This window comes from Schistocerca cancellata, chromosome 2, assembly GCF_023864275.1.
Source record: "Schistocerca cancellata isolate TAMUIC-IGC-003103 chromosome 2, iqSchCanc2.1, whole genome shotgun sequence".
Classification (NCBI taxonomy): Eukaryota; Metazoa; Arthropoda; class Insecta; order Orthoptera; family Acrididae; genus Schistocerca; species Schistocerca cancellata.
In genome coordinates this window covers 837,794,377-837,818,533 of record NC_064627.1, presented here as the reverse complement: position 1 = coordinate 837,818,533, position 24,157 = coordinate 837,794,377, and the positions used below count along the sequence as shown (strand labels likewise).

The 24,157-nt window shown below is 41.4% G+C and overlaps 1 protein-coding gene across 1 annotated transcript in view; it reads right to left on the bottom strand.

The window, feature by feature from the left end:
* Positions 1 to 9,598: 9,598 nt before the first annotated feature.
* The window catches only part of LOC126162750 (ATP-binding cassette sub-family C member 4-like), a 229,314-nt gene continuing 214,755 nt past the window's right edge, over positions 9,599 to 24,157 (bottom strand). Inside the window, exons 23-26 of the mRNA XM_049919432.1 lie at positions 19,378 to 19,538; positions 17,496 to 17,625; positions 12,864 to 12,974; positions 9,599 to 9,980 (exon numbers count right to left, since the gene is read on the bottom strand). Of these exons, the coding sequence (XP_049775389.1) occupies positions 9,936 to 9,980; positions 12,864 to 12,974; positions 17,496 to 17,625; positions 19,378 to 19,538 (447 nt within the window). The 3' untranslated portion in view covers positions 9,599 to 9,935. The remainder of the gene's footprint in view (positions 9,981 to 12,863; positions 12,975 to 17,495; positions 17,626 to 19,377; positions 19,539 to 24,157) is intronic.

Here is a 24,157-nt window from a genome sequence, read left to right as displayed (position 1 = left end):
TGGATAGTATTGATTACTTTTTGACTTTTTTGCATTTTTTTTAAATGTGCAGGCTATGTAAGTTTCGTGTCAATGTGTAGTCAAACATATCGAACGACACTTTCTACAGAGATGCGAAACCGACCCACCAATTTTATCCTGGGTCAATTACGTAACTATCACTCAAACAAATGAGTCAGTCACTGAACGTATCTTAATTGTGACAATGAGTGGCTCGTTCTAATTACTTTCTATTATAGTTTTTGTTGGCTGCGTTTCACAGCTTTGATAAATCGTAGAATAGACATATTATAACGAGCGAAGCTGCTGCATAACTTATTTTTAATTGTATGACCAGTTTTGCTCATAGACGATTCTCCAACGTTATGGATACAGAACACGTTTTATGCAGAAATGACGTTTGGAAATTGTAGTAAGATATACAAAATACTTTCAGTTTTTGTTAATAACAGATGTCACCTACGTATATCTACAATTGTCAAATTATAACATTTTTAAATAATGTCTTGTTATCGGAAGGAAATGCTTAGAAAATTAAAAAATATTCAACATTTTCGTAGTATTGTATTACAAAGATAATACTGGTCATAACAGCGATTCTTTGTCATTTTATTTTATACATTGTTTGGAGAATTGTGTAATTGACACTCCATGCATCTACCTTTGAATCACATGTTATATTTTGACAATTATTTTATGTGATATATGACACCTGTTCTTAAGTAAAAACCTAGGTATTGTGTATATATTACTACAGTTTTCAAATATACTTTTTGCATAACACTTGTCCTACAGGCTATCCATAGCATTGTACAATAGGTCCCTGACCGAAGCCGGTCAGTACGTCATTCCTACTTTCTGTTAGTCGGTAACGTGACTAAGAAATCAATAATTGGGAGTTTGACAAGTTTAAAAGCTTCTTATTAACCATTTTACTTATTTATTTTTGGGTCATCACTCTTCTTACTGATCTGATCCTGTCAACCATTACTTCCTCTTCTGCACCAAACTCCTCGTTTCACACTACTCTTGTTGGATGCATTGCAGTCTCTCTCTACTCCTACAGCTTTACCCTGTACAGCTCCCACCAGTTCCACGGAAGTTATTCGCTAATGTCTTAACAAATGTCCTATCATCTTGTCCCTTCTTTTCAGTGTTGTCCATATACTTCTTTCCTTTCCGATTCTGCGGAGAACCAACTCATTCTTTACCTTACCAGTCCACCTAATTTTGAACATCCTTTTACTGCCTCATACTCAAAGGTTCGATTCTCCTTTTTCCATTTTTCTACAATCTGTGATCCACTTTCATACAATAATGTGCTCCAAATGTACATTCCCAAACATTTCCTCAAATGAGGGCCTACGTTTGACATTATTAGAATTCTTTTCGATAGAAATGCCTTTTTTTAATTCTGCTAGTCCTCTTGTAATATTCTCCTTGTTTCATCCGTCATACGTAATTTGGCTTCCAAGGTAGAAAAATTCTGACGTTTCGTCTACTTCGTGGTTCCAAATGTTAATGTTTAATTTATCGCTAATTCCATTTCTACTACTTCTTATCACGTTGATCTCTCCTCTTTATTTTACTCCCTATCCTTAATCTGTCCGTATTAGACTTCATTCCATTTAACAGGTTCTGTGATTTTCCTTCTCTTTCATTATTCTAATTATCTTGCTTCGACGATTAAAGACGATTGTAAAGGCGCTGTAAGTATCAGTACTCGTAGTAAAGGAGACATCCTTCCTCACCGCATGTAGGTATCTTACTTTATTCGTAGAAATAATAAGATTATTGTTTCAAGTAGGAGTGCAGTATAGAGTAGCATCTGCTTGGGGACCAATTCAAACAGCAGCCATTTTATTCAAAGAAAGTGGCGCTTTACGTCATTTTACACCCTCTTTAATCACAAACTGAAAAAGCAAGTAAGTGCAATTACAGTATAGAAAGACGACTGCCAGGTTTCTAGGGAAGTATTGGGCCTCCAATTTTTACTACGTTAGATCTTCGAGGAAGACTCTGCCACAAGGAATTTCTATATATATTCTTCCTTGTGTAGTGTCTAGTTTTTTTCCGCATTTGAGTGAACTAATCTGATCCACACCCGACGTTTCATTCACACATAGATAGAAGATCCACCAACTTGTGTGACGCTTTACTCCTACACAACCAGTTCGAATCGTGATGTTAGGACAAATATTCGCTGTCAGTGTTTGAACGACAAGGAGAAGGCCTCTCTGCAATCTCTCATGACTGCCCCTTCTCTTCTTGCATAACACAGCACTAGCACTCATGGCATTCGACCACACGACACACTTGACACTTCATAACAGGTCGGACTCAGTACCGTAGGTAACCGCTGTAAATATATTAACCGAGAAGCCGTAGTTCCCCGGGCATGTATTTATTCCACTCTTCTCTTAGTCCATATCTTCCTCCCCCTCTATCTGCCTAGCCCCCATCCCAGTGGGAGGTTGCTGGTTCTTACCCCCCACAGTACTTCTTTCCAGATAGTAAGTAATATGTATGGGCTATCAAGTTTGGCTGAAATCGATCCAGTTGTTTAAGAGGAATGTGAAATGTACATACATCTACACAATTACTCTGAAATTAAGTGCCTGAATTCTCTACCATTCCACTCTCGAATGGCTCGTGGGAAAAAGGAACACCTAAATCTTTCCGTTCGAGCTCTGATTTCTCTTATTTTATTACGATGATCATTTCTCCCTACGTAGATAGGTGTCAACAAAATATTTTCGCATTCGGAAGAGAAAGTTGGTGACTGAAATTTCGTAAATAGATCTCGCTGCAAAGAAAACTGTTTCAGTGACTGCCACCCCAACTCGCGTACCGTATCAGTGACACTCTCACTCCTATTGCGCGACAACACGAAACGAGCTGCCCTTCTGTGCACTTTCTCGATGTCCAACGTCAATCCTACCTGGTAAGGATCCCACATCGCGCAGCAATATTCCAGCAGAGGACGGACAAGTGTAATGCAGGCTATCTCTTTAGTGGGTTTGTCGCATCTTCTAAGTGTTCTGCCAACAAAGCGCAGTCTTTGTTTCGCCTTCCCCACAATATTGTCTATGTGGTCTTTCCAATTTAAGTTGCTCGTGGTTGTAATTCCTAGGTATTTAGTCGAATTGACAGCCCTTAGATTTGTGCGGTTTATCGTATACCCAAAATTTATCGGATTTCCTTTAGTATCCATGTGGATGACCTCACACTTTTCTTTGTTTAGTGCCAGTTGCCACTTTTCGCACCATACAGAAATTCTCTCTAAATCATTTTGTAATTGGAATTGATCGTCTGGTGATTTTACTAGACGGCAAATTACAGCGTCATCTGCAAACAATCTAAGGAGGCTGCTCAGATACAGCACATACTTTTGTAGTATGTATAGAAGTTAACCATCTTGGTGCCTTTTAGTATCTAGCAATACTCTGGGAATTAACTTTGCTTGTTTCAGCACGAAGGACGAGTCTTTCCTTCCGTATGGTTTGCAGGGGAAGACTAACACAACGAAAGCCATTCCGACTCTGGACTGTCCTCCTACGAATGTTAATTTGAAGCGCGCTGAATATTCATCAAATACTTCGAAACAACAGCTTCGTGTCAGGAAACAAATACTCAATTCGACGACTGCCCTCATTACCATTGTCCGCGAAGAATAGATCACATTTCTAAAGAAACGTTTGGTCATATAATCGATAACGTTCTGATAAGAGGAGAGGCTGTCAAAGTCAAATAAGGGCGAAACAGTTGCTAGACGCCTGTATAGGAGACGCAGCCGTGACAAAATGTAGATGCAATTTCAAGTGTGTATACTGAAGTTTTTCGTCGAACAGTATTATGGAACAAATGCTCTAGTACTTACCTCGCCTACTACTGATTGATTCTGGAATCTGAATACACACGGGCTATAATACACTCCTCTGCACCACCTAAGATGCTTGCCATACCGCAGCACTAAGGATAATAAGCAGCCTTGTTTTTCGGTAAGTTACTTGAGTGAGAAAAACAAGATCATAGTTAATGAATTTTCAACGAAGCTCAACTATTTGCAAAAACAGGCGGAAGAAACTCTTTCCAAAGAACCAACCCGGGACTCATCATAAGTGACAAAGGAACCATCGAAAACCCAAATCATGATGCCCACCGGAATAGGAGTTCAGTGTCTTATCAACTTAACCCCTCCCTCAGTACCTTCGTGGCACGCCAACTAGTAGACCGCAGTGGAGCGTAAGTCAAGCTTACAACTTCAAAGCCTTTGAAGTGACGGTTTTTAAATATAGTCGAAACCAGGAGAATTCCTTGGTATTGCCAAAGCTCACTCTTTCGAAGTAATATCCCCTTTACTGAGAAATTGTTGGTGGAACCTGGTGAACTGTAAAAGGAAAGAAGTTTAGGATTACTCGTCCCATCGACAAGATTAACAGCTGGTTTAACACCAGGATTATAGAGTACACATTAAAACTGTCCTTACTACTAGTAGCACCTCCTGTGACTGACTGACCCTCTGACTGTGGCCGCTTGATTAGTTAAAACGGTTCTACAATAGCTAGCTAATCGTGTAAATCAGTGATGTTACCTACGATACCTCCGATTGTACCATGACTGTTACTGGGTTGGTTAAAACTATTTCACAAAATTCACTGACACACACTACACTATCCCCGACAGTGACTGACAAAGATGAGCCACTTTAATACTCTCCCATCGCTGACTATACTGCTCTGATAACAAGAGCTCCACATACTCTCACATATACTTTGGATATTAGTGCACAGCGTGACCACACCACCACCTTACCGTCCAAAATCAACTCTAAGTACCGAGCGACGTGGCGCAGTGGTTAGCACACTGGACTCGCATTCGGGAAGACGACGGTTCAATCCCGCGTCCGGCCATCCTGATTTAGGTTTTCCGTGATTTCCCTAAATAGCTCCAGGCACATGCCGGGATGGTTCCTTTGAAAGGGCACGGCCGACTTGCTACCCCGTCCTTTCCTAATCCGATGAAACCGATGACCTAGCTGTCTGATCTCCTCTCCCACAGCAACCCAATCCCAACTCTAAGTTCAACGCCTCTTTGACATATTCAGCTTAACACAAGATGCTTCGGATCCAGCTATTGTCTAATGGGTAGCTTTCCCCTTACGCCCAGATGAGATGAGATGAGCAAGGCGACAATGACACACTCACGTACTCGCTTTCACTCTTACAAAAACAATGAATACGAATGTATGCGTACATAGATATGAGGGTCAATCAAATGAAAACCAGACACCGGCCACAAGGGGCCCGTGGAGTGGTTCCATTCAAAAGTAATGACCGCAGACGTTAAGACACTTATTCCACTGGTAGACTATACTATCAATTCCTGTTTCGTAGAACGCAGTCGGCCGCTGACGGATCCACAATCGCTCCCTCTCTCGCACTTCCTCGTTTTGACAAAATGGTCAATATATGCGTCATTTTAACTATAATTTCTTGTACAGCAGACGGAAGATACAAGGAAAGGAATATGTCACAATGCAAGAACAACTAGAAACATCTTACGTATTTTTGCTTTTGTGGTGTATGTAATCCTAAATAATTACATTACAGCTTGTCTTACCTGAAATACCAGCAGTAATTAAATAGTTTATGTACATTTTACGGGGTTTCGTAAATCTAGTATTAGCTTAACGATGTGTTTTCAATCAGTATTGATCACTGTATTATCATGGAATAAATATAGGCTTATTTATGAGGTCGTTTACATTAGAAATTAGTTGAAATCAATGTCCGAGTCAATGTTAACATCCCAAAACTAAAGCTCATAATATCTGTGTATTCTGTTTGTTTTATAAATAAGTTTGTTTGCCATAGTTTCCAGTTGAAAAAAATTATTTAAAAAGAATTTTAATGAAATGAAAGTTATATAATGAAATTTCGGATGGAATTGAACTTGAGATGCCTCGATATGCTGAAGGAATTCCGACTTGGTTTCAGATACATCGTAAAATGAAATACAAGTTTGTAGTAGGAGGAAGATACCTGTTGTCAAAAAAGGTTTGAGCCTGTTTATAAGTTACTCGACACAACATTAAGGTTCTTATGCTCTGCGATAGTGAACCTTAGATTAGAAGACTGAGTTTTGTTGGCAAGTGGCAACACATTACATTTGGCAATAAGGTGAAGTGTTCATATTGCCAAATAAAGAAATAATTAATTGTACTATTAGGTTTTTCTTACACATATTTTTTATATATATATATATATATATATATATATATATATATATATATATATATATATAATTAGTCGTTTTTTAATGTTCACCGTATACTTTAACAAAAATCGACAAACAGCTGGGACAGTTTCCTGACTGAAAACTGAGGGGAAAAAGGTACTACCAGGGCTTGTCCGGTAACATACGGTGTGCGTGCAACTAAACAACAAATCTTCCTGAAATACAGTACAGAGCTACATCGCGTCCACATCGTAACAGATGTTCGAAGAGTTAATACGACGCATCATGGATGTCTTCTCTCCGATTCGCGTCACAGGGGTCGTAAATGCGTTATTGAAAGGTCTGAACATCTTGAACTGGTCCAATATACACAACGCTTTTCACATACCCCCAGAAGTAAAAATCCGCGGGGGTTGAAGTCCAGTGATCTAGCAGGCCACGCTGCAGGGCTCCGCATCCTATTCAACTTCCGGGGAAGACGATGATGTGTCGGCGAACTCTACTGCGGAAGTGGGGTGGTGCTCCATCGTCCAGAAACCACATAACTTGTACTGACAAAGGTGCATTCTCAAGCAGGTCACACAGAGTATTTCGCAGTCCAGGTTCATATCTCCGTCAAGGCGTTGTGGAATAATAACCAGTCCAAGTATGTGGTCGCCAAGACCAAGACCAAGTAATGATGCTGATGAGGCGCCTCAACCATTCCCCGAAGACTGTCTATGGCCCACAGATGACAATTATACAGCTTGATGGTGGCATGTCTGGTTTAGGTTGCTTTTTTAGGGAAGAGGACCGATGACAGATACCCATAATTGTGATGGCCTGGTACAGAAACAATCGACAAAATCCATCCTGTAGAGTGAAATCCACGGCTGGCAATATTTGCTCTCGTTGTGGGTGATAGGGATAGTAGCATATGTCATGCAGGATACACAAAATCCAACTTCGGCTTACACCATGTTGGCGAGCCACTAGCCTGGAGCATGTACAAGGGTTCGTCTCTATATTCTGGAGAACCTGGTCCTCCAGATCTGGTGTACACACAGTCCGCCGCCTCCCTGTACGTTCGTCTGTCTGAAAGGCCCCATGATGAAATAAACGCCCATAAAGGGCTTGGAATGTTGTGTGATTTGGTTGGTGTCTGTGAGGGTAATTGTTTTGGTGTAGCCGTGCTGTCTCTCGACCGTGTCCATCTGCTTGGCCATCCACAAACACCATCTCGGCTTGTTGCCGACATGAATAGCGGACTATTTTGCAGCTTAGAGTGCGCTGTGTCAATCACGCAGCCAACATACAAGGAACACACAGACATGGTCAGAGGAAATTCATTCGTCAGTGCCATCTACCGTGGACATGTGTTCATGGGACCTTTTGTTCTCCATTTGCACTCAGGAATCTGTCCCTGCAGCTTGTTTCATCAACGTTCACCGCATGTATAAAATTCTTTTTAGTATAATCCATTCGTGATTAACTTATGGACTACATACTACTTGTATGAAAACCACCCGAAAGCAAATTGTGTACATAAAATTTTAAACAGTGAGCCTTTTTAAAGTCCTCTTTAACAAATCGGAGCCCCCTTCCCCTTTTGACAAAATCCTGGCCATGTCCTTACATGGTGGGTCATTAAAAGTAGTTCTGCGGAAGTGCATGCAGGTCTGTCCACCTTACGACGTTTATTTTCAGTTACAGGCGAAGAGGTTCAGCGATTACAAATGTGCCCTGTTCTCATTGCGCAGCAAAGGGAAATAACAAGCAGAAGTGATGAGAGTAATACAGCACACTTCTTGATCGGTAATGTTGTAGGCTCCAGCTTTCGGGAAATACTTCGATATGTTTGGTTTGCTGTGCAGTTATCGCCAGATGGCAAGGTATTTAGCGAAATTAACGAGTTTACTTTTCGTAATGATATTCACTCTAGAATATGTTGTTATGGAAATATTCTCTCACGTTGCTCGTTATGCCCCGACTTTCTGTGTTTTACATGTTTAATGACATATCATCGTGGGGAATGCATTGATTCTCTTGAAGTAAAAAAAAATAAACCCATAGCAAAAACTGAAATGTAACAATTTATGTTTTTCATTTTCTACTGTTAATTATGTAAGATTAGTGATGATAAAATCTATTTTAACAGGGTTTGAAATGCTTATTTCTTTTGTCAGTAATTCCACCATCATAATTCCACCATCTATTTCGATGTCGTAAAAAGTGTTCACATACTTCCGTGACAACGAACGAAAAAGGAACATAGGATTGGATGTGAGCACGGGGCGTTAAGAACTCTGAACTGTCTTGTTATTCACTACGCAATCTACTTGCTTGGCTTCTTGTCGCATGCGTGAAGTGATGAAAATTTTTTCACTTTCCTGGAGACTATTGAGTGTTGTCACCTAAGCCCAAATAGATGTCCCCTTATTTTTACCTTTGTTTCGTCCTGCAATTTTCGATTGTGCCGGAGAGCGACCTATGAAGTTTCCCTTGTTGGTAGCGTAGGGCTTTTTCTTTCTACGTGTAACAATGAAATCTGCAATACAGTAACTGATTCCGGGGATCTTGCTTTTCAGCTGTAGCGTATTTCTCGGATATTTTGCTTCAAGTTTAAGCGCCAACAGTGTTATATCCTGGGACTTTTTTTTTCTTCAAGAGATTTCGAATGCCGTTAATAAAGTACGTCGTTATACTAAAAGTCTTGCTTCAGAATCTTGGTTGATACAAAATGTAAGTGTTACCTACGCTAAAAAATTACATATATCTTTGCTCATCGTCACCCTTCAGGTCTTGAACCGTTCACGAAACAAAAAGAGATACAAGTTTCGAGTGATTCATCCCGTATATTGTAAAACTGAGATTAGTTGACAAACAGAAATATTTCAGTACCCCAACTACAGTTCGTAGTGTAAGTTAAAAAGCAGAGACTCTAGCCAGTATTCCGACAGACTTCCACCGTAAGTGGCAAACAAATTATTTTTTTTAAATTTTTTTTCTGGTTACTGTATCTCAGAATCGGTATGCGTTTTTTGAAGAAAAAAGAGATTCGACTCATTTGTGGAAAATATATTCCGAGTTTATGTAACATCACTTAACAGCAGACATTTGTTTCAGGAAACAGCCTTTTACTTCCTCACGAGATTTTAATTATTTAGCATTTTAGATTCTTGTTAATTGAATGAAGAATCTTTTTGGTCAATTTTATTTAAGTGTTTGATTTGAAACAATATTTTTCTCTTGCAATAATACAGACTTATTTGTCGAAAATGGAGCCGATTTTAACAGGGGTAATTTTATTCGTTCGCTCCGCCAAATAATGAAATCTGACTAGAGAAAAAATTGAAATTTATTAAAATGGAAACTGACATGAAAGAAATATTTGTGTTAATATTTAAAAAAGTACATTTGTCATTTTCTTCACAGTATTTTTTTCTTATAAAATCATGAACACTTACAGGAACTACTACAAAAGCTTGTATCATATATACATTTGTTGGTTCCACTGAACACACTATAAATATCATCACAGCAGGAACTCTTCTTTGACTGGTTTTTCACTACGCACTGTTGTACATATGCAGCAGCGAAACAGTTCATTGTTTTCAATTTTTTAACACAGTTTCTGATGTCTGCTTGAAAATGCAGCACACGTGGCACAAAGCAGGACCAATATCTTTGCGTCAACACATTCAGTTTCTTTGGTTTCACAAACGCACGGATTCTATTTCCGGCTGATCTTTCAGGTACGTCTGTAACAAAAGAGCATTATCAACATCAAAAAGGCCACAGCTGTCGCATAAAATACAAAAATTTTTAAGTAGCAGACAACGTTCTATGAAGTACGAACTTGGATATTTGCAATTGATTAAATAGCTTGTTAATTAAATGAGAGTCACTGAATAACACACAGTATTGGCGACGAATCATACGAAGCTGTTTTAAGCATATTGTTATTAGAACGTGGACTATTTGGTAGCTACCTGTTTTTCTTTTGTTTGAGTGCAGACGAAGACACTTGCGAGAAACGAAATGTTTGTTGTAACAGTTCTTATGACTAGTTCTCAAACAGGTCCACACAACTAAGACAACTATTTAACAAGGGACACAGCAGAGCCCTTCAAAGACTAAGTAAAATTCTGCACCGGAGACATTACCCAGCGTGGGCTGTGAAGAAATTTAACTATTTAGAAAGAAAGTACAGCAAGCAATTGACAAGGTAAGGAAGAAAAATGTTTCTCCCGAAGAAGACAACAGGAAATATTGACGGAATTAACTGGAACTTATAAATCATTCGTCTAGAATGACTTTCATTTTGTAGTGGAGTATGGGCTATTTTGAACATTCCTGGAAGCTTAAATTTGTGTGCTGAATCAAAGTTCAAACAAACCCTTGCCTTACGAGCTGAGCCATCGAGGAAAGTGAAACGCTCAGTTTGCATCTTCCTGTTGTCAGTACTTCTCTCCTACTTTCCAAATTCTGATGCTTTACTGAAACTTTAACTTTTCTAGAGTGGTGTACTGATACCTCGGCAGGTAAGCACATTTCCCGCGAACATCGAGTGTGTAGATTCGAGGCTTGGTCTTTGACAATTTTTATCGTTTTTCTTGACCTTAATAGCTTATCTTTACGTTATGATCAAAAATTAGGAATTAATTTCACTTCAGTCGTTCAGTTGCTCTGCTCTGTTAAGGTAGTTCCTAAATGGAGCTTCTTGACAATGATTCGTCTCCAGGTTTCCTTTTAATTGATTGACGAGTTACTTGCCTGTGGAATAACCTACCATTCCGTGCAGGGTGTGTGTGTGTGTGTGTGTGTGGGGAGAGAGATATATATATATATATATATATATATATATATATATATATATGTGCATCAGTGTTGGAACTGTTACTGGATTGTCAGTAACGTAATTAAGTAATGTATTTGCTGAGGAAAGTGCACACTTTGAAATTACCTACAGAGAACACCTATTGTACTGCTAGACAATCTTTTTTTGTATGTCCTATTGCTTTTAGCTGTTACTGTTTGGTGTCAAAAGTGTTATGCTTAGAAATGGCACAAATGGCGGAACTGCTGCGGTAAAGAATAACAGCTAAAAAGCAAGATAACATGACTTAAAAAATTATCAAATCTGTGGACCCATATTACAAGAAGGCAATAAAAACTTGTTTCAGACACTATTTGTGTGCTGTTTTATGGTGAAGGCCGAGCTCATCTGGGTTACATGCCATCCATATCATTATCTGTGAAGTTCATATTAACCCACAAGAGTACAGGTTTCAGGAGACCACTTACTTTGCTCTCCTCATTATGAAATGTGTCTAACCGATATGGTCTCTTCCCGTGTCACATGTATGAGCTAGTAAAGTAAGTGTATGCCGTAAGTATCTGCCCAGAATGAATTCCAAAGGGACCAACTCAATTCACAAAGGTCAGTTTCAAGACATTCCTGTAGTCAGTCAAATAATATGAGGGGCACTCAAATGAAAACCGAACATCCGTCACGGCGAGACCACGGAATGTTTCTATTCAAGAGTAATCGCCACACCTAAGAAGCTTATCCCACTAGGAGACAACACGATCAGTCCCTGTTTCGTAGAACGAGGTTGGCCGCTGATGGATCCATAACTGCGCTCACTCTTGCACTTCCTTGTCTGACAAACAGAAGTCCACGCATGTCTGTCTTGAGGTCCACGAAGATGTGAAGTCACATAGTGTAAGATCTGGGCTTTACGAAGAATGCTGCAGTGTCCACAACCAAATCGCTGAAGTGTAGCCTTTGTCAGATTGGCAGTGATGGCGTCGGCATTATCCTGCAACAGGATGATTCAGTCCAACAGCATTCCTACAGGCAAAGGGCAAAGCCAAAAGTTGAAACATCCAACATCTTCCCGCCAAAGAAATCCAAAGCTGTTCACACAAGTTCCGGTAAGGTCATGATCATCATCTCCGACTGCAAGTGTCTTCTACTCGTCGAGTTCCTCGAGCACGGAACCACTATCATTGCACAGCGTTATGAAGACACTTTGCAAGATGCCCAGGAATACTGTCAGACAGCATCAGCCTGCCCCCACACTTCCAATCGGATGAAAGCTACGCTTCAGAACTTTGGTTGGGAAACATTGCAACATTCGCCGAACAGCGCTCACCTTTCACCGTGAGAGTTTCATATTTTTGGCGACCTGGAGAAAGAATGCGTGGACGTTGATTTCAGCGCAACGAGGAAGTGCAAGAGGGGGTGTGGTAGTGGACTCGTCGACAGCTGACCACGTTCGACGTAGTAAACTGATTGTTTTGACTCCCAGTGGGATAAATGTCTTCATGCGTATGGTGATTACTTCGAATGGAACCATTGCATGGCCCCGCTGTGGCGGGTGTGCGGTTTTCAATTGACTGCGCCTTATACTAAATCTCTGAGGGCTGAACCTCATGCTGCTGTATGTTCAACACCAAAATCAAATGGATACCTCGAGACTAACGAAAATTTGTGCCTGACTGTGTCTCTAACATGGTTCTTAATACGCTATCAGGACGAGGGTCGCAGCAACGCCAGACCCAATGTATTCTACTGATGATCTTCACTACTGCGTTCTTACTGCGACGCTTGGCACAGGCCGGCAGCTGAGACCCACCTCTTGGGCGACTGCCCGCAACTGGCGCTCCATGGCGGGCCCAGTCTGGCGCACCATCGCTGTCAGGATGCCTTCCGACCGCTGCAGCAGCTCGTGAGGCGTCCCGTACTCCTGAAACACACAGCCGTACACGTCACCCACACTATCAGTCAGGATGCGTCAAATACAAGAACTATGAAACTTTTTGTGCTCGAGTTTTTCTTTTCCGGGTGTAAGGTGAGGGCTTAACATCCACACGACATCGTTGGAGACCTGAAATCAATCAAAATGACTTTCGCAAGCACCGAACGCGTAAAATAAGCCGGTATTTTTGTTCGAAAGATCCAGAAGGCAGTAGCTAGTGGGGACAGAGTTTCTTGATATCTTTACAGCCATGCATCGGCTCAACAGAAATCGGCTCAACAGAAAAAAGTATTCAGTCATCCTGTTAGAAGAGCATACTAACTGCTTTGGAGTGCTGTGGATGGTGTTATAAGCCCTCTATTGTTCCTGATCTATATTAACGACATAGGAGACAATCTGAGTAGCCTTCTTGGATTATTTGCAGATGAAGCTGTAATTTACAGTCTTGTAAAGTCACCAGATGACCAAAACTAATTGCAAAATGATTTAGATAAGGTATCTGTACGGCGCGAAAAGTGACAATTGACCCTGAATAAAGGAAAGTGTGAATTTATTCACAGGAGTACTAGAAGAAATCCGCTAAATTTCGAGTACGCGATAAGTCACACAAATCTGATGGCTGTAAATGCAACTAAATACTCAGAAATTACAGTTACGAATAACCTAAATTGGAACGATCACATAGATAATGTTGTGGGTAGAGCAAACCACAGACTGTGGTTCTCTGGCAGAACACTTAGAAGGTGCAACAGGTCTACTAAAGAGACTGCTTACACCATGCTTGTCCGGCCTTTTTCTGGAGCATTGCTGTGCGGCGTGGGATTCGCATCAGGTGGGACTGACGGATGAGATCGAAGAAGGGCAGCTCGTTTTGTATTGTCGCGAAATAGGGAAGATAGTGCCACAGACATGATACGTGAATTGCAGTGGCAACCATTAAAACGAAGTCTTTTTCGTTGCGATTGGATCTTGTCATGAAATTTCAATCACCAGTTTTCTTCTCCGAGTGCGGAAACGTTCTGTTGGCACCCACCTACATAGGGAGGAATGATCATCACTATAAAATAAGAGAAATCGGGTCTCGCACAGAAAAATGTAAGTGCTAGTTCATCCCGCCCGCCGTTCGGTAGTGGAACAGGAAGAGAGAGAGCTTGAAAGTGGTTCATTGAACCCTCTGCCAGGCACTTTATTCTGAATAGCAGAGTAATCACGTAGACGTAAATGTAAAACAGTACCAGGCAGTCAGTGATCCTCCTTTGCTGATGGAAGTCACAGGGCAGCGAAGTGTTGTATGTGCCAGCCGGTGCTGCGTGGCCAGCACATTAAGATGGGCTAAGCTGGAGACGGCAGAAAGGGGCTCTTGTGTTTGGACGTGACCGTGGTCACGCTGTGAATAAAGCTGCCTGATTTGTTGGTATATCAAAGTGGACTTTCCAACCTGTCTACAGGTGATTGTGTACCATATAACGCAGCGTGGAACAGCGGTCATAGATTGTAGCTAACAAGGGCCACAGCCGAAGGTGACTCCTTGTAAATGACAATCGATCACGAAAGGAATTCACGCTGTTGGTGAATGCTGGTCCATCTTAACCAGCTTCCGAGTGAACAGTGCTAAGTGAAGTGCCCGCAGTTTTACAGAGGGGTACATCATATGTAGCTCACAGTAGCACATAAACTGCTGGTCTTCAACGGGCCAAATGACACAGACTGTACAATAGCTGACTGGAGAGTGTAGTGTGGTCCGACGAGCCGTCATTCTGTCCCTTTTTCAAATGATGCAAGGTGTGGAGTGTACCGACAGCCCTATGAGGCGTTTAATCTATAGCGTGCGAAGGGTGCATTGTAGTTCTATGATGTTTTGGTGGTCTGTTTTGAACGTGACTTGTGTCGACCCATTCATATTACCGTGAACTTACGGCAAGATCTTTATTTCAACAATATCGATGACTAGATGTCTTTTACATATGCTTAGAGCGTGCTGCGGATTCTTTCGCCTTCCAAAATGACTGTTTTGTTCACAGGGCTGCATGCACACCTACCGCATCTCGGTTGACGCGCCTCGTCGCCCAGCTGATGCTGTTTTCAAGTTTAGAGGCGATTCTGCGTTGTTTTAACGTGGTGACTCCTGGAAGTGACCAATTGTTTATCCGGTTTGCTTATGGATTTTACAAACATATATTTCCAGATGAAAGAATGAACTCCGTATGTGATCGTCGAAAGGTGGAACGAAGAGACAAATTTTGCCATTGGAAAGATAGACGTTATGTTAATTATGTGTAATCCACTTACGAAGAACATTACTTACAAACCTCTCCCGCGGCCAAATAGTAATGTTCGTTGATCTGGGGCCATTACTGGTTGTGATTAACGGAACAGTCAAAGCAAAGCTGCACAGTTCATCGTTTATTTGTTTGCCTAACCAACACAAGAGCTTCTCTAAATGCTTAACTAACTCGAACGAGATGCTACAAGAGAGAGATTGTGTTCCACAGAGAATTTTGCCCTCTCAGAACTCTGAGTGCCCATACTGCAGTACTAGTCAACAAACAGTTTATTTACGTCAACTGGCCCCTCTCATTAAGGCCACGAGCAAAGATTTGGCGATGCAGACTCAATTGTCTTTTCTGCAGTATACCGGACCCCAGAACGTGAGCTGCGTGCAATGACCTGTCAGTGCATCCGTGTTTAGAACGAACTTCCAAACAATGCAGCTTTTCTCTTTGAAGTACTCCGGTCCTTGCTGCACAGGAACAACTCTATGATAAAAAGGTGAGAAATTCTTCCATCCTTTTTTGATAGGTAGCTTTCTTCTCTACTTGTCTTTTCGGCACAAACCTTGCAACCTGATTTCAAGGTAACTTCCCGATGAGCTATATACGTAATTCAAAACGTTCAACACAACTTTGAACTGGATGACAATGAAATATTAACTCTTCCTTGTCTGGAGTGTGGTGCAGGGTACTTCGTGTACCACTGCTATTTCCCCCCATTTCTGTTCCAGGCGCGAATTTTCCTGGTAAGATCGTCTGTTGGTAAGCCTCCGAGTGAGCCTGAATCTCTCTCACTTTTACCTTCACAGTCTTCGCAAGGCATACGGAGGTGGAAGGTGAAGAGAAGCTGAACTTTAAATTTACCACATGTCTCTGTTGTAATCTCACAAAACCGTTTGAAATCTAGTGAAAATTTCACACCCCAAAGACTAAACAGCAGAAAGTAAGTACAAAACCTATACTGTAACACGTTTTTAAAGTGGACTACACGGTATAAAATAATTTCTTTTAGCCCCATAAAAATTTGTAGCCCCCATAATACAGTAGTAAACATTTACAGTTATGAATTTTTAGTAGCTATGGTAATACTTGTAAAATTAGAAACAAAAAACGTGGGACGCATGCAACAGTTAACAGTAAATAGTCTAGAGAGTAGCGACAACAGTTCGTATCATTTACAGAGCAATAAAAATGTTAGCGACTTAGCTGAAATTTTCATGCGTCAGTTATCCACTGCATGCACTCCTCGTTTTTTGTTTTAAATTTTGTTAAGTATTATCACAGCTATTAAAATTCACAAGCACAAATTTTCAGAACCATCTGTTTGGGATTACGAATCTGTATGGGACTAGGATGATTTATTTAATACATCTTAGTCCATTTTAAAACTTGTTATAGTAAAAAAGTTTTTATTTAAATACTTTCAGATAAGCTAGTATTCCATATAGTGACTACACCATCAACCAGACTGTCCATCTTAGTAAACATCTGGTGAAAAAAAAAACCTGTTCGTGATGAGATGAAATGAAGCAGGTGATTGGCAGCCAGAAGTCAAATCGTTATACGAAAAAATTGTGATATTTGAGGTTCCACAGTACTCGATGACAACAGTTTGTGATACATTTGGAAACAAATTTGCTTGGAGCGCGGAACGTCCCCTTTCTCTGCCGTTACCAGTTCATTAGTTTATGCGTCTCATTCTCTGCAGTTAAGCGTAGAAGCTCGAGTTCTGATCCGCCTGTGTCAGAGTCTTTTTAGCTAAGTATCAGGCGAACTGCTTGAAGGCGAGGAGTGTAAGTTCTGCGTACTTGGGAGGGGAATTCAAGTCCAGTCATTTACTTTGGTCCTAGCTATGGTATTGCAACTAAATTTGAGATCAGATGTCCTAAATTAAACTACGAAATCCTTGTTTATTTTTAAGCGTATTTATTTACATGTTCATTAAAGCAAAGTGTATGATGTGCTCGACATGTGCAACGTAAGTAAGTTTGTGTATTAACAATACGCTAGAAAAAAATGCCAATCTAAGTAACTTACTTTTGGGTCGATTGATCGAGACTGATTACAGTCAAAGAACCCCCTTTATTCTTCAATCTTCAAGAGACTGTTTACTTCATTGGCGGTACCTAGATATTTCCTAGATGAAGTGATGGCTCCCGAATCAGTTTGTAAATTAAATTTCTTCCTGACTCACTTGGTGTCCCGCCTTGAGCAGGTAGGTGTAATTCGGCAGACTTACCGCGACCTGTCCAGCGTCCATGACGAGCACGCGGTCGGAGTCCATGATGGTGTTGAGGCGGTGGGCGATCGTCAGCACGGTGCACTCCTTGAACTTGCGGCGGATCGTCTTCTGGATCAGCGTGTCCGTCCTGCGACAGCCAGTATTTTAATGTGGGTGGTGTAAAAAAAAGAAAAACCCTCAACAGTGTGTATAAACTCTTAGATAATGGAAAATCTAACGTGGCAGTAAAGCTTCACCAGTTATTTAGAGATAGAGAATTAAGTCCATTATTGTAGCCCTGGAAGGAAGGAAAACTGGGTTTAACGTCCCGTCAACATCGAGGTCATTGGAGACGGAGCACCAACTCTGATTGTGTCAAGGGTGGGGAAGGAAATCTGACCAGATCTTTCAAAGGAACAATCCCGGCATTTACCTGGAACGGTTTAGGGAAATCACAGAGAATCTAAATCTGGATGGCCGGACGCCGCTCTGGGCCGTCGTCTTCCCGAGTCCAGTATGCTAACAACTGCGCCACCTCGCTCGGTCTGTATCCCCCTTTGTGTCTGACCTTGGTAATTACATGATTTAACCATAGCAACATTTCAAATAGATACTAATATACGAATTCGCCGAGTTTAGTGCAAGGGACGAACAAGAAGCTCCCGTTCGAGGCGTTCCTGCAGCGTGCGCGCAACTTATCGAGACTCCGATGCACGTATGTAAGCACCAACATCTAGACAAGGTATTATTGTGGCATTCGCGCTTTTTGTACGTGCATGCGGTAAATACCGAAACGTCAACAGCTGCAGCATTATTACCAGATGCCTCTAAACTGGACTAATGTGTTTCATTATTTTATTGGCTGCCGAAGGACAAAACGCCAGAGAATGAAAGATGTGTTTCGGGCAGCATGTGTCGAAAACAGCTGTTGTGGAATGGTGTGCTGGTCACGATTCGACACAAGACGCCGGTCGACCTGGGAGGCAAGTGTCATCCATTATGAGTAACAAGTGGGCGACACATTAACACCCGCCCAATAGTCCTGATGTTCCCCCGTCCCATCACCACATCTTCGTTCCCTTCAAGCTGGCACTGACGTGTCGACGATTGATGTCTGACGAGGATGTGAAGCGGGCAGTTACGATCTTCTTCATGCAACAGGTCTTGGTGTTTTATCAACCAGTTATCTTCAACCTGGTACATCACTGCTCACGACGATTTTGCCTGTTTGGCATACCGGTTTTGGAGTGTACGGCTTCTAACTGAAACTACCGCTCCTTTTAAGTTCAAAATTACTAATTAGTGTAAGATTGAAAATTAGCTCGCTCGATAAAAAGAGTCACAGTGCATTACAACCTAACTGGACAAAGTATTAGTAACTCACTTAAAAAGAGCACAATGGTCGTTTCTGAGCGCTGTAGATGGTGCAGTGATACCAGATGGTAATGTGACCCTCTACCGTTGACTTAAGGCATTGCAATAATTGATGTGTATGTGCCAGCTGGTTGTATGCAATATCAATTACGAATGGAATGAAAGTTTTATCTTTTAAATACCCGTTGTGAACATCTCCACAAACTTAAATATGGGATTAGTACTGCACGGTGTAGCACCTACCGTTTCTGTCAGCCTACTTTGGCCGATGTAACAAACGTTCACCTGAGCCAGGATACCGCTATATACGCGTATGCATCGCGCTTTAGTTCAAGGTTTGGAGGACATATCAAAACTCTGGCTTTTTTTGTGTCAGGTAAAGTGGCTGATAAATTGAATGTATTCAGAAAGTTTGCTAAACTGACTGTTAGAAATAAGAATAAACTTTTTTCTGTGGTCTAGGGGAGGCTGAGAAACAGCCGTGTAGAGCAGTTGTCGGTGGCATATAGTGAGGGGTTGTACTCACTCGGTGTCTACGTTGGCGGTGGCCTCGTCCAGGACGAGCACCTTGTTGTTCCTGAGGATGGCCCTCGCCAGGCACACCAGCTGGCGCTGCCCCACGCTCAGGTTGCCGCCGCCCTCCGTCACCTGCGCGTCCAGGCTGCCCACCGCCTGTTTCAGCTCCACCTGTTCGACAAACAAAATATATCTCCTTTTACACCCACCTTACTTCACACAACAGTCTTGAAGATCATGTCAGACTGAGCAGCTACGCTGGCGGTCAGCGGTGACTGCCAGACCTCGTATCAAAGATGTCACACAGCGTAAGGCGTGCGGCAAGTTGACAAGAACAAATCAGCCCCATATGCGACCATTGAAGCAATAATGCTTCTTTATTATGACGAAAACTGACCTGGAATTACAGAGTCTTTTTTTAGAGAAATCTTAGTGAATGAGGCTGTGTGGTGTTTCAAAAGTCTAATCAGGAAACATCGCGTTTCTTTACCGCTTGAGCGATGCCAGGTAAGAAATTACATATATTTATTTGTAGTATGTTAATTGGAGACTTGTTATTTCATGTCGAGCGTGGCAGCAAGACGATCCAGTGGGGACTCCAGACGCGGCGGACGACGAGAGCTAACCACTACTGCATCGTAGTCGACAGCCGGCGGCTGAAAGAACCGTTGGAACATCATACTGACCATTATTAAAATATGTTTTCTGTTTTTTTATAAAAAGGAAAGGAAGTTCAATGTTGAATGTGGAAGGACGAAGTTTGTAATTGAATGTCAATTGGTTATCAATTGTAAAATAAACTTCGAGTTGGACGTTGGAACAGTCAGTTGACGCAGTTGCTACGACATGCATCGTAAATATACTTGTGTGAGGATTGCAAGTTTTATTAAAATTCAGACTTCTTGGAGAGGTCCTGCCAGGGTTTTGTCGAGAGTGTGGACGATCTTCAATGGTTGACTAGTCTGAAGTTTTTTTGGTGAGAGGTCGACACGTATTGATATTTTGAAAATAATCAATACTGCGAAGTGTGTTACGATTCTGTTTTGAAACTTTATCAGCGATTGTGGTCGGGAGGATCAGTTTTAAAGTGGAATATTTCGTTGAATGAGAACAGGATTGATTCTTTAGTGACAATTAATTATTTAAGGAAAAATCAGGAGAATTTCAATTTATTCTGGCAAAGACATCAAGGAGTGTCAGACCGCACAACGAATATATAAAAACACTGACTTTGTTGAACTGTCAAAAATTGTTTTTACGGTAAAACTTGTCTAAAACAGGGACCGGTGAATTTTGCTGCGTCTATCCTTATCTTCTAGGTTGAATCTGCTACAGCTTAATGTTTTTCTTTATGGATTTTTCAAGTAACTGGGAAAAGAACTTATAATTTGATCTGCGGCGGACCGTCGATATTGGGTACAAGGTTAGGCTGTTGTGAAGCCTGTTGGTTTGCAGATTGTCTCTCTCTCCCCTGCTGCAGACATCGTTGCTGAGTTGCTGCGACAGGATCGGCGGTTCAGCACAAGTGGAAGGGTTAGTTAAAAAAAAAATTAAGTTCCGGCCGCTCCTCTGGAAAGACACCGACCACACTGCCGCTAGATCCAAGGGTGATTCGGCTGTTTCTACCGAACTTTAACGCAACCCGCAATGTTATATCTGGCCTCCAGAAAGCATGTGCGATATTTTTATATTGTCTCGCTCGATACTCGCAAACTTAAGTTCTACAGAGAAAATGAACAGGACCTTTTTGTAGAACATTTAATGTAGTTAAATTTTGTATCGGAATAAGTTTTCGCTAAAGGCTGTAGTTTGCGAGTTATTCGAGGAAAAGGTACAAAACTGACCTTCAAACGCACCCCCACTCTCACACTCAGTCCCCACCGGTAAAGATTTCTACAATGTTGTTGACGTCACTCTCTCCTACCTCTGTTCAAAAATTTGAGACTGCACGAATTATTTCGATCTACTAGCCTGATTACGATCGCTTCAGTCGAGCACATAGAAACTAAAATTCACGTCTGTGTAGATATCACCTAACAATTTTGGGAATTTTAATAGCTTAAAATAATTACAGCGTTGTATTTGCCAGGCCTTATAACTACGAAACTATTGTCCTTTTAAGAGTGAAGTTTGGACCGAATTGTCAACTTAATTAGTTTCAACGGAACTTTTACGGAAGTCTTTTTCCATTCAATACTCTCAAGGTCACGTTTAAATTAATAATGTTACCGAAATAGACGACTACGCTGGTGGCTATCATGAGCAACATTCTAGAAACCCTGATAAATATAAATGCGGGACGAGTTAGGTGGGGGGAGGGAGGGAGGATCGTAATGCGTTTGAAGGTCACTTTTGTACGGTTTTCTTTAATAACTTTAAACCCGCGGCCTCCAGCGAAAACTTTAAGTACAGAATTTAACTACATTAAACTTCCTACAAGAAGGTCCTATTCGTTTTTTCTGCAGGACTAATGGTTCGCGTGAAGCGAGCTAGAAAATATGAAAATCTAGCGCGCGATTTTTTTTTAGGCCGGACGACATCGGTAGGGGCGGCTGAATCGCGTTATATACTAGAACAAATATGTATTACAGGTCACTAAAAAGCGAAACGCGTATGGTGCAATACAAACAGCTTTCAATTTAGTTGCATCAGACGAGCCATATCCTAAGAAGAATGAGGGACACTGAAGCAATCCAAAAGAACGGAAATTATTTTGAAAAATATGAGGTCCAAATTATACTGACGACGGAACAACATACTGAAGAGCACATGCAAAATAATAAGAAGTACACCAACATTGAACTCGGACATGAAAAATGCAGGCTAAAAATCTGCTGACGTTTTGGGAGATTGGAACCGATCAAGTTAACTAGACAAGTAGTGAAATTCTATGCAACACGGAGCAAAACTAAAATTGAAACAATAAAAATTGAAACAACAAAAATGTATCGGCGCAATAAAAGACTTGTACGAAGAAGGAATGAGACCACTTTATATACTAGACAGAAAAAACTAGAAAGTTTACGACTGGACACACAGCCAGGAAGAAAAACCCAAGAAGATCAGAACAGCTTTGTATATAGAGAGGATTAGCGCCCATGCTGAGAGAATGGAAATAGTATGGGCACAAAGAAAAGCTAAAGGCCCGCCTTTCAGATACTGACGTCAGATGCAGACAGCACTTGTAATTTGCCAATGTAGGTAACATACAGAAAAAGTTACTAGAGATGTAGCATCAGAGCTATCAGCCGAAAACAAGCCAAGATCGATACATGCGAATAACCTAGATGGCAAAGGTTTCTGCTTGGAAGATGTCGCGCGAACCGTCAAGCAAACTAGCAGCAAATCTATCTTTCTCCGTGTGATACGGCCGTTGGGCAGGGAACATCCTGGAGGTACAAAGCGATTGTGTGATAAATGCACAACAGAACATTTAGTCAAACAACGAAGTGCGGCCGTTGGAAGAATGTGGCAATGCAGAAAGATTAAACACATTACGAGATGTAGATAGCGTCTGCGCGGGATGCCAAAGGTCAGGAAGCGCTACCACAGGTAGGACATCACTGAACAGGCTTGGGGCCTGCGTCAGTCCAGGGCCGACTAGAAACAGTCGGCCGCTGTGTGCGTCCGTCTGACGTCACACGAGTCCCTGCTTTCTCCTGGACAATGTGAAGCAAGGAGTTCAAGGCCGAAGAGAAAGACTTTCCCGTAGCCCTCGAGGCAGTTTACGTTACTTCAGAACTGTGACGTGAGAATATTGTCTTCACTATGCTTTGTGAAGATGTGACAACAATACCATTTGCACTACGCGTGAAAGAAGCGCATCAATGTGAAGGTGTCGTTGAGGCGACCAGTTTAAGACCTGTAGCTACGCTGCAGAATGTGCAATTAAAATGTTATTCGCGGTTAAAGACGCTGATTAGTAAAAAGTTGTGGTTTTTGACAAATTCTTAGCTCAATGTGCGACGATTGGTAGGAGTATTCAGCCAGCCTGTAACGAAACTAAATTTCTAAATAGCTATCAAACGGCACCTGATTATTTATTACGTAATTACAAGCGACCTACATATATTTCACTAAATAAAGCCACAGCCGTACATAGCACTGGAGCAGAGAAGTTTTACATCAAATATAAAAGTGTTAGGAGATCCTTTCCAAAGACCTTCGACTTTAATGTAGCCTTGTGCGGAAGTGCAATGTGGACGGTAAGCAGTACAGACAAGAAGAGAATGTAAGCTTTTTGAAATGTGGTGCTGCAGAAGAATTTTGAAGATTATATCGGTAGATCCAGTAACTAAGAGGATGCACTAGCGTGGAGAGCTGCATCAAACGAGTCTTCCGAGTTATGACCTCAACAACAATTAAAACCCAAATACATATCTAAAATCGTAGAGCTCCTTCAGGAAGCTGATAAAAAAGCAACTAGAATACTTTCATATCACAGCTAATAATAATAACGCAAAGGATTAGAATAAGTTTGAATATTAAAGGACGGCATATCAGACACTAAAGAAATAGGAAATATCCCTTCTCAAAAGGCAGCCGCAGCAGCCGCAGTAGCCGCCAGAGGACAGTCTTCAACAGATAATGAATGAAGTAAAATCTGATTTTCTGAGAACGACTGAAGTGTATGGCAGAGGATACTTCTCGTTGTATAGCTTTTAGGGCTGCTTCCTGTTCCATTCACATAGGTAGCAAGGGAGAAATGAATGTTCAGTGTCTTTGCGTGCGCGGTAGTTAAGTTAATCTTGTACTCGCGATCCCTGTAAGAGACACGCGTAGGATATTGT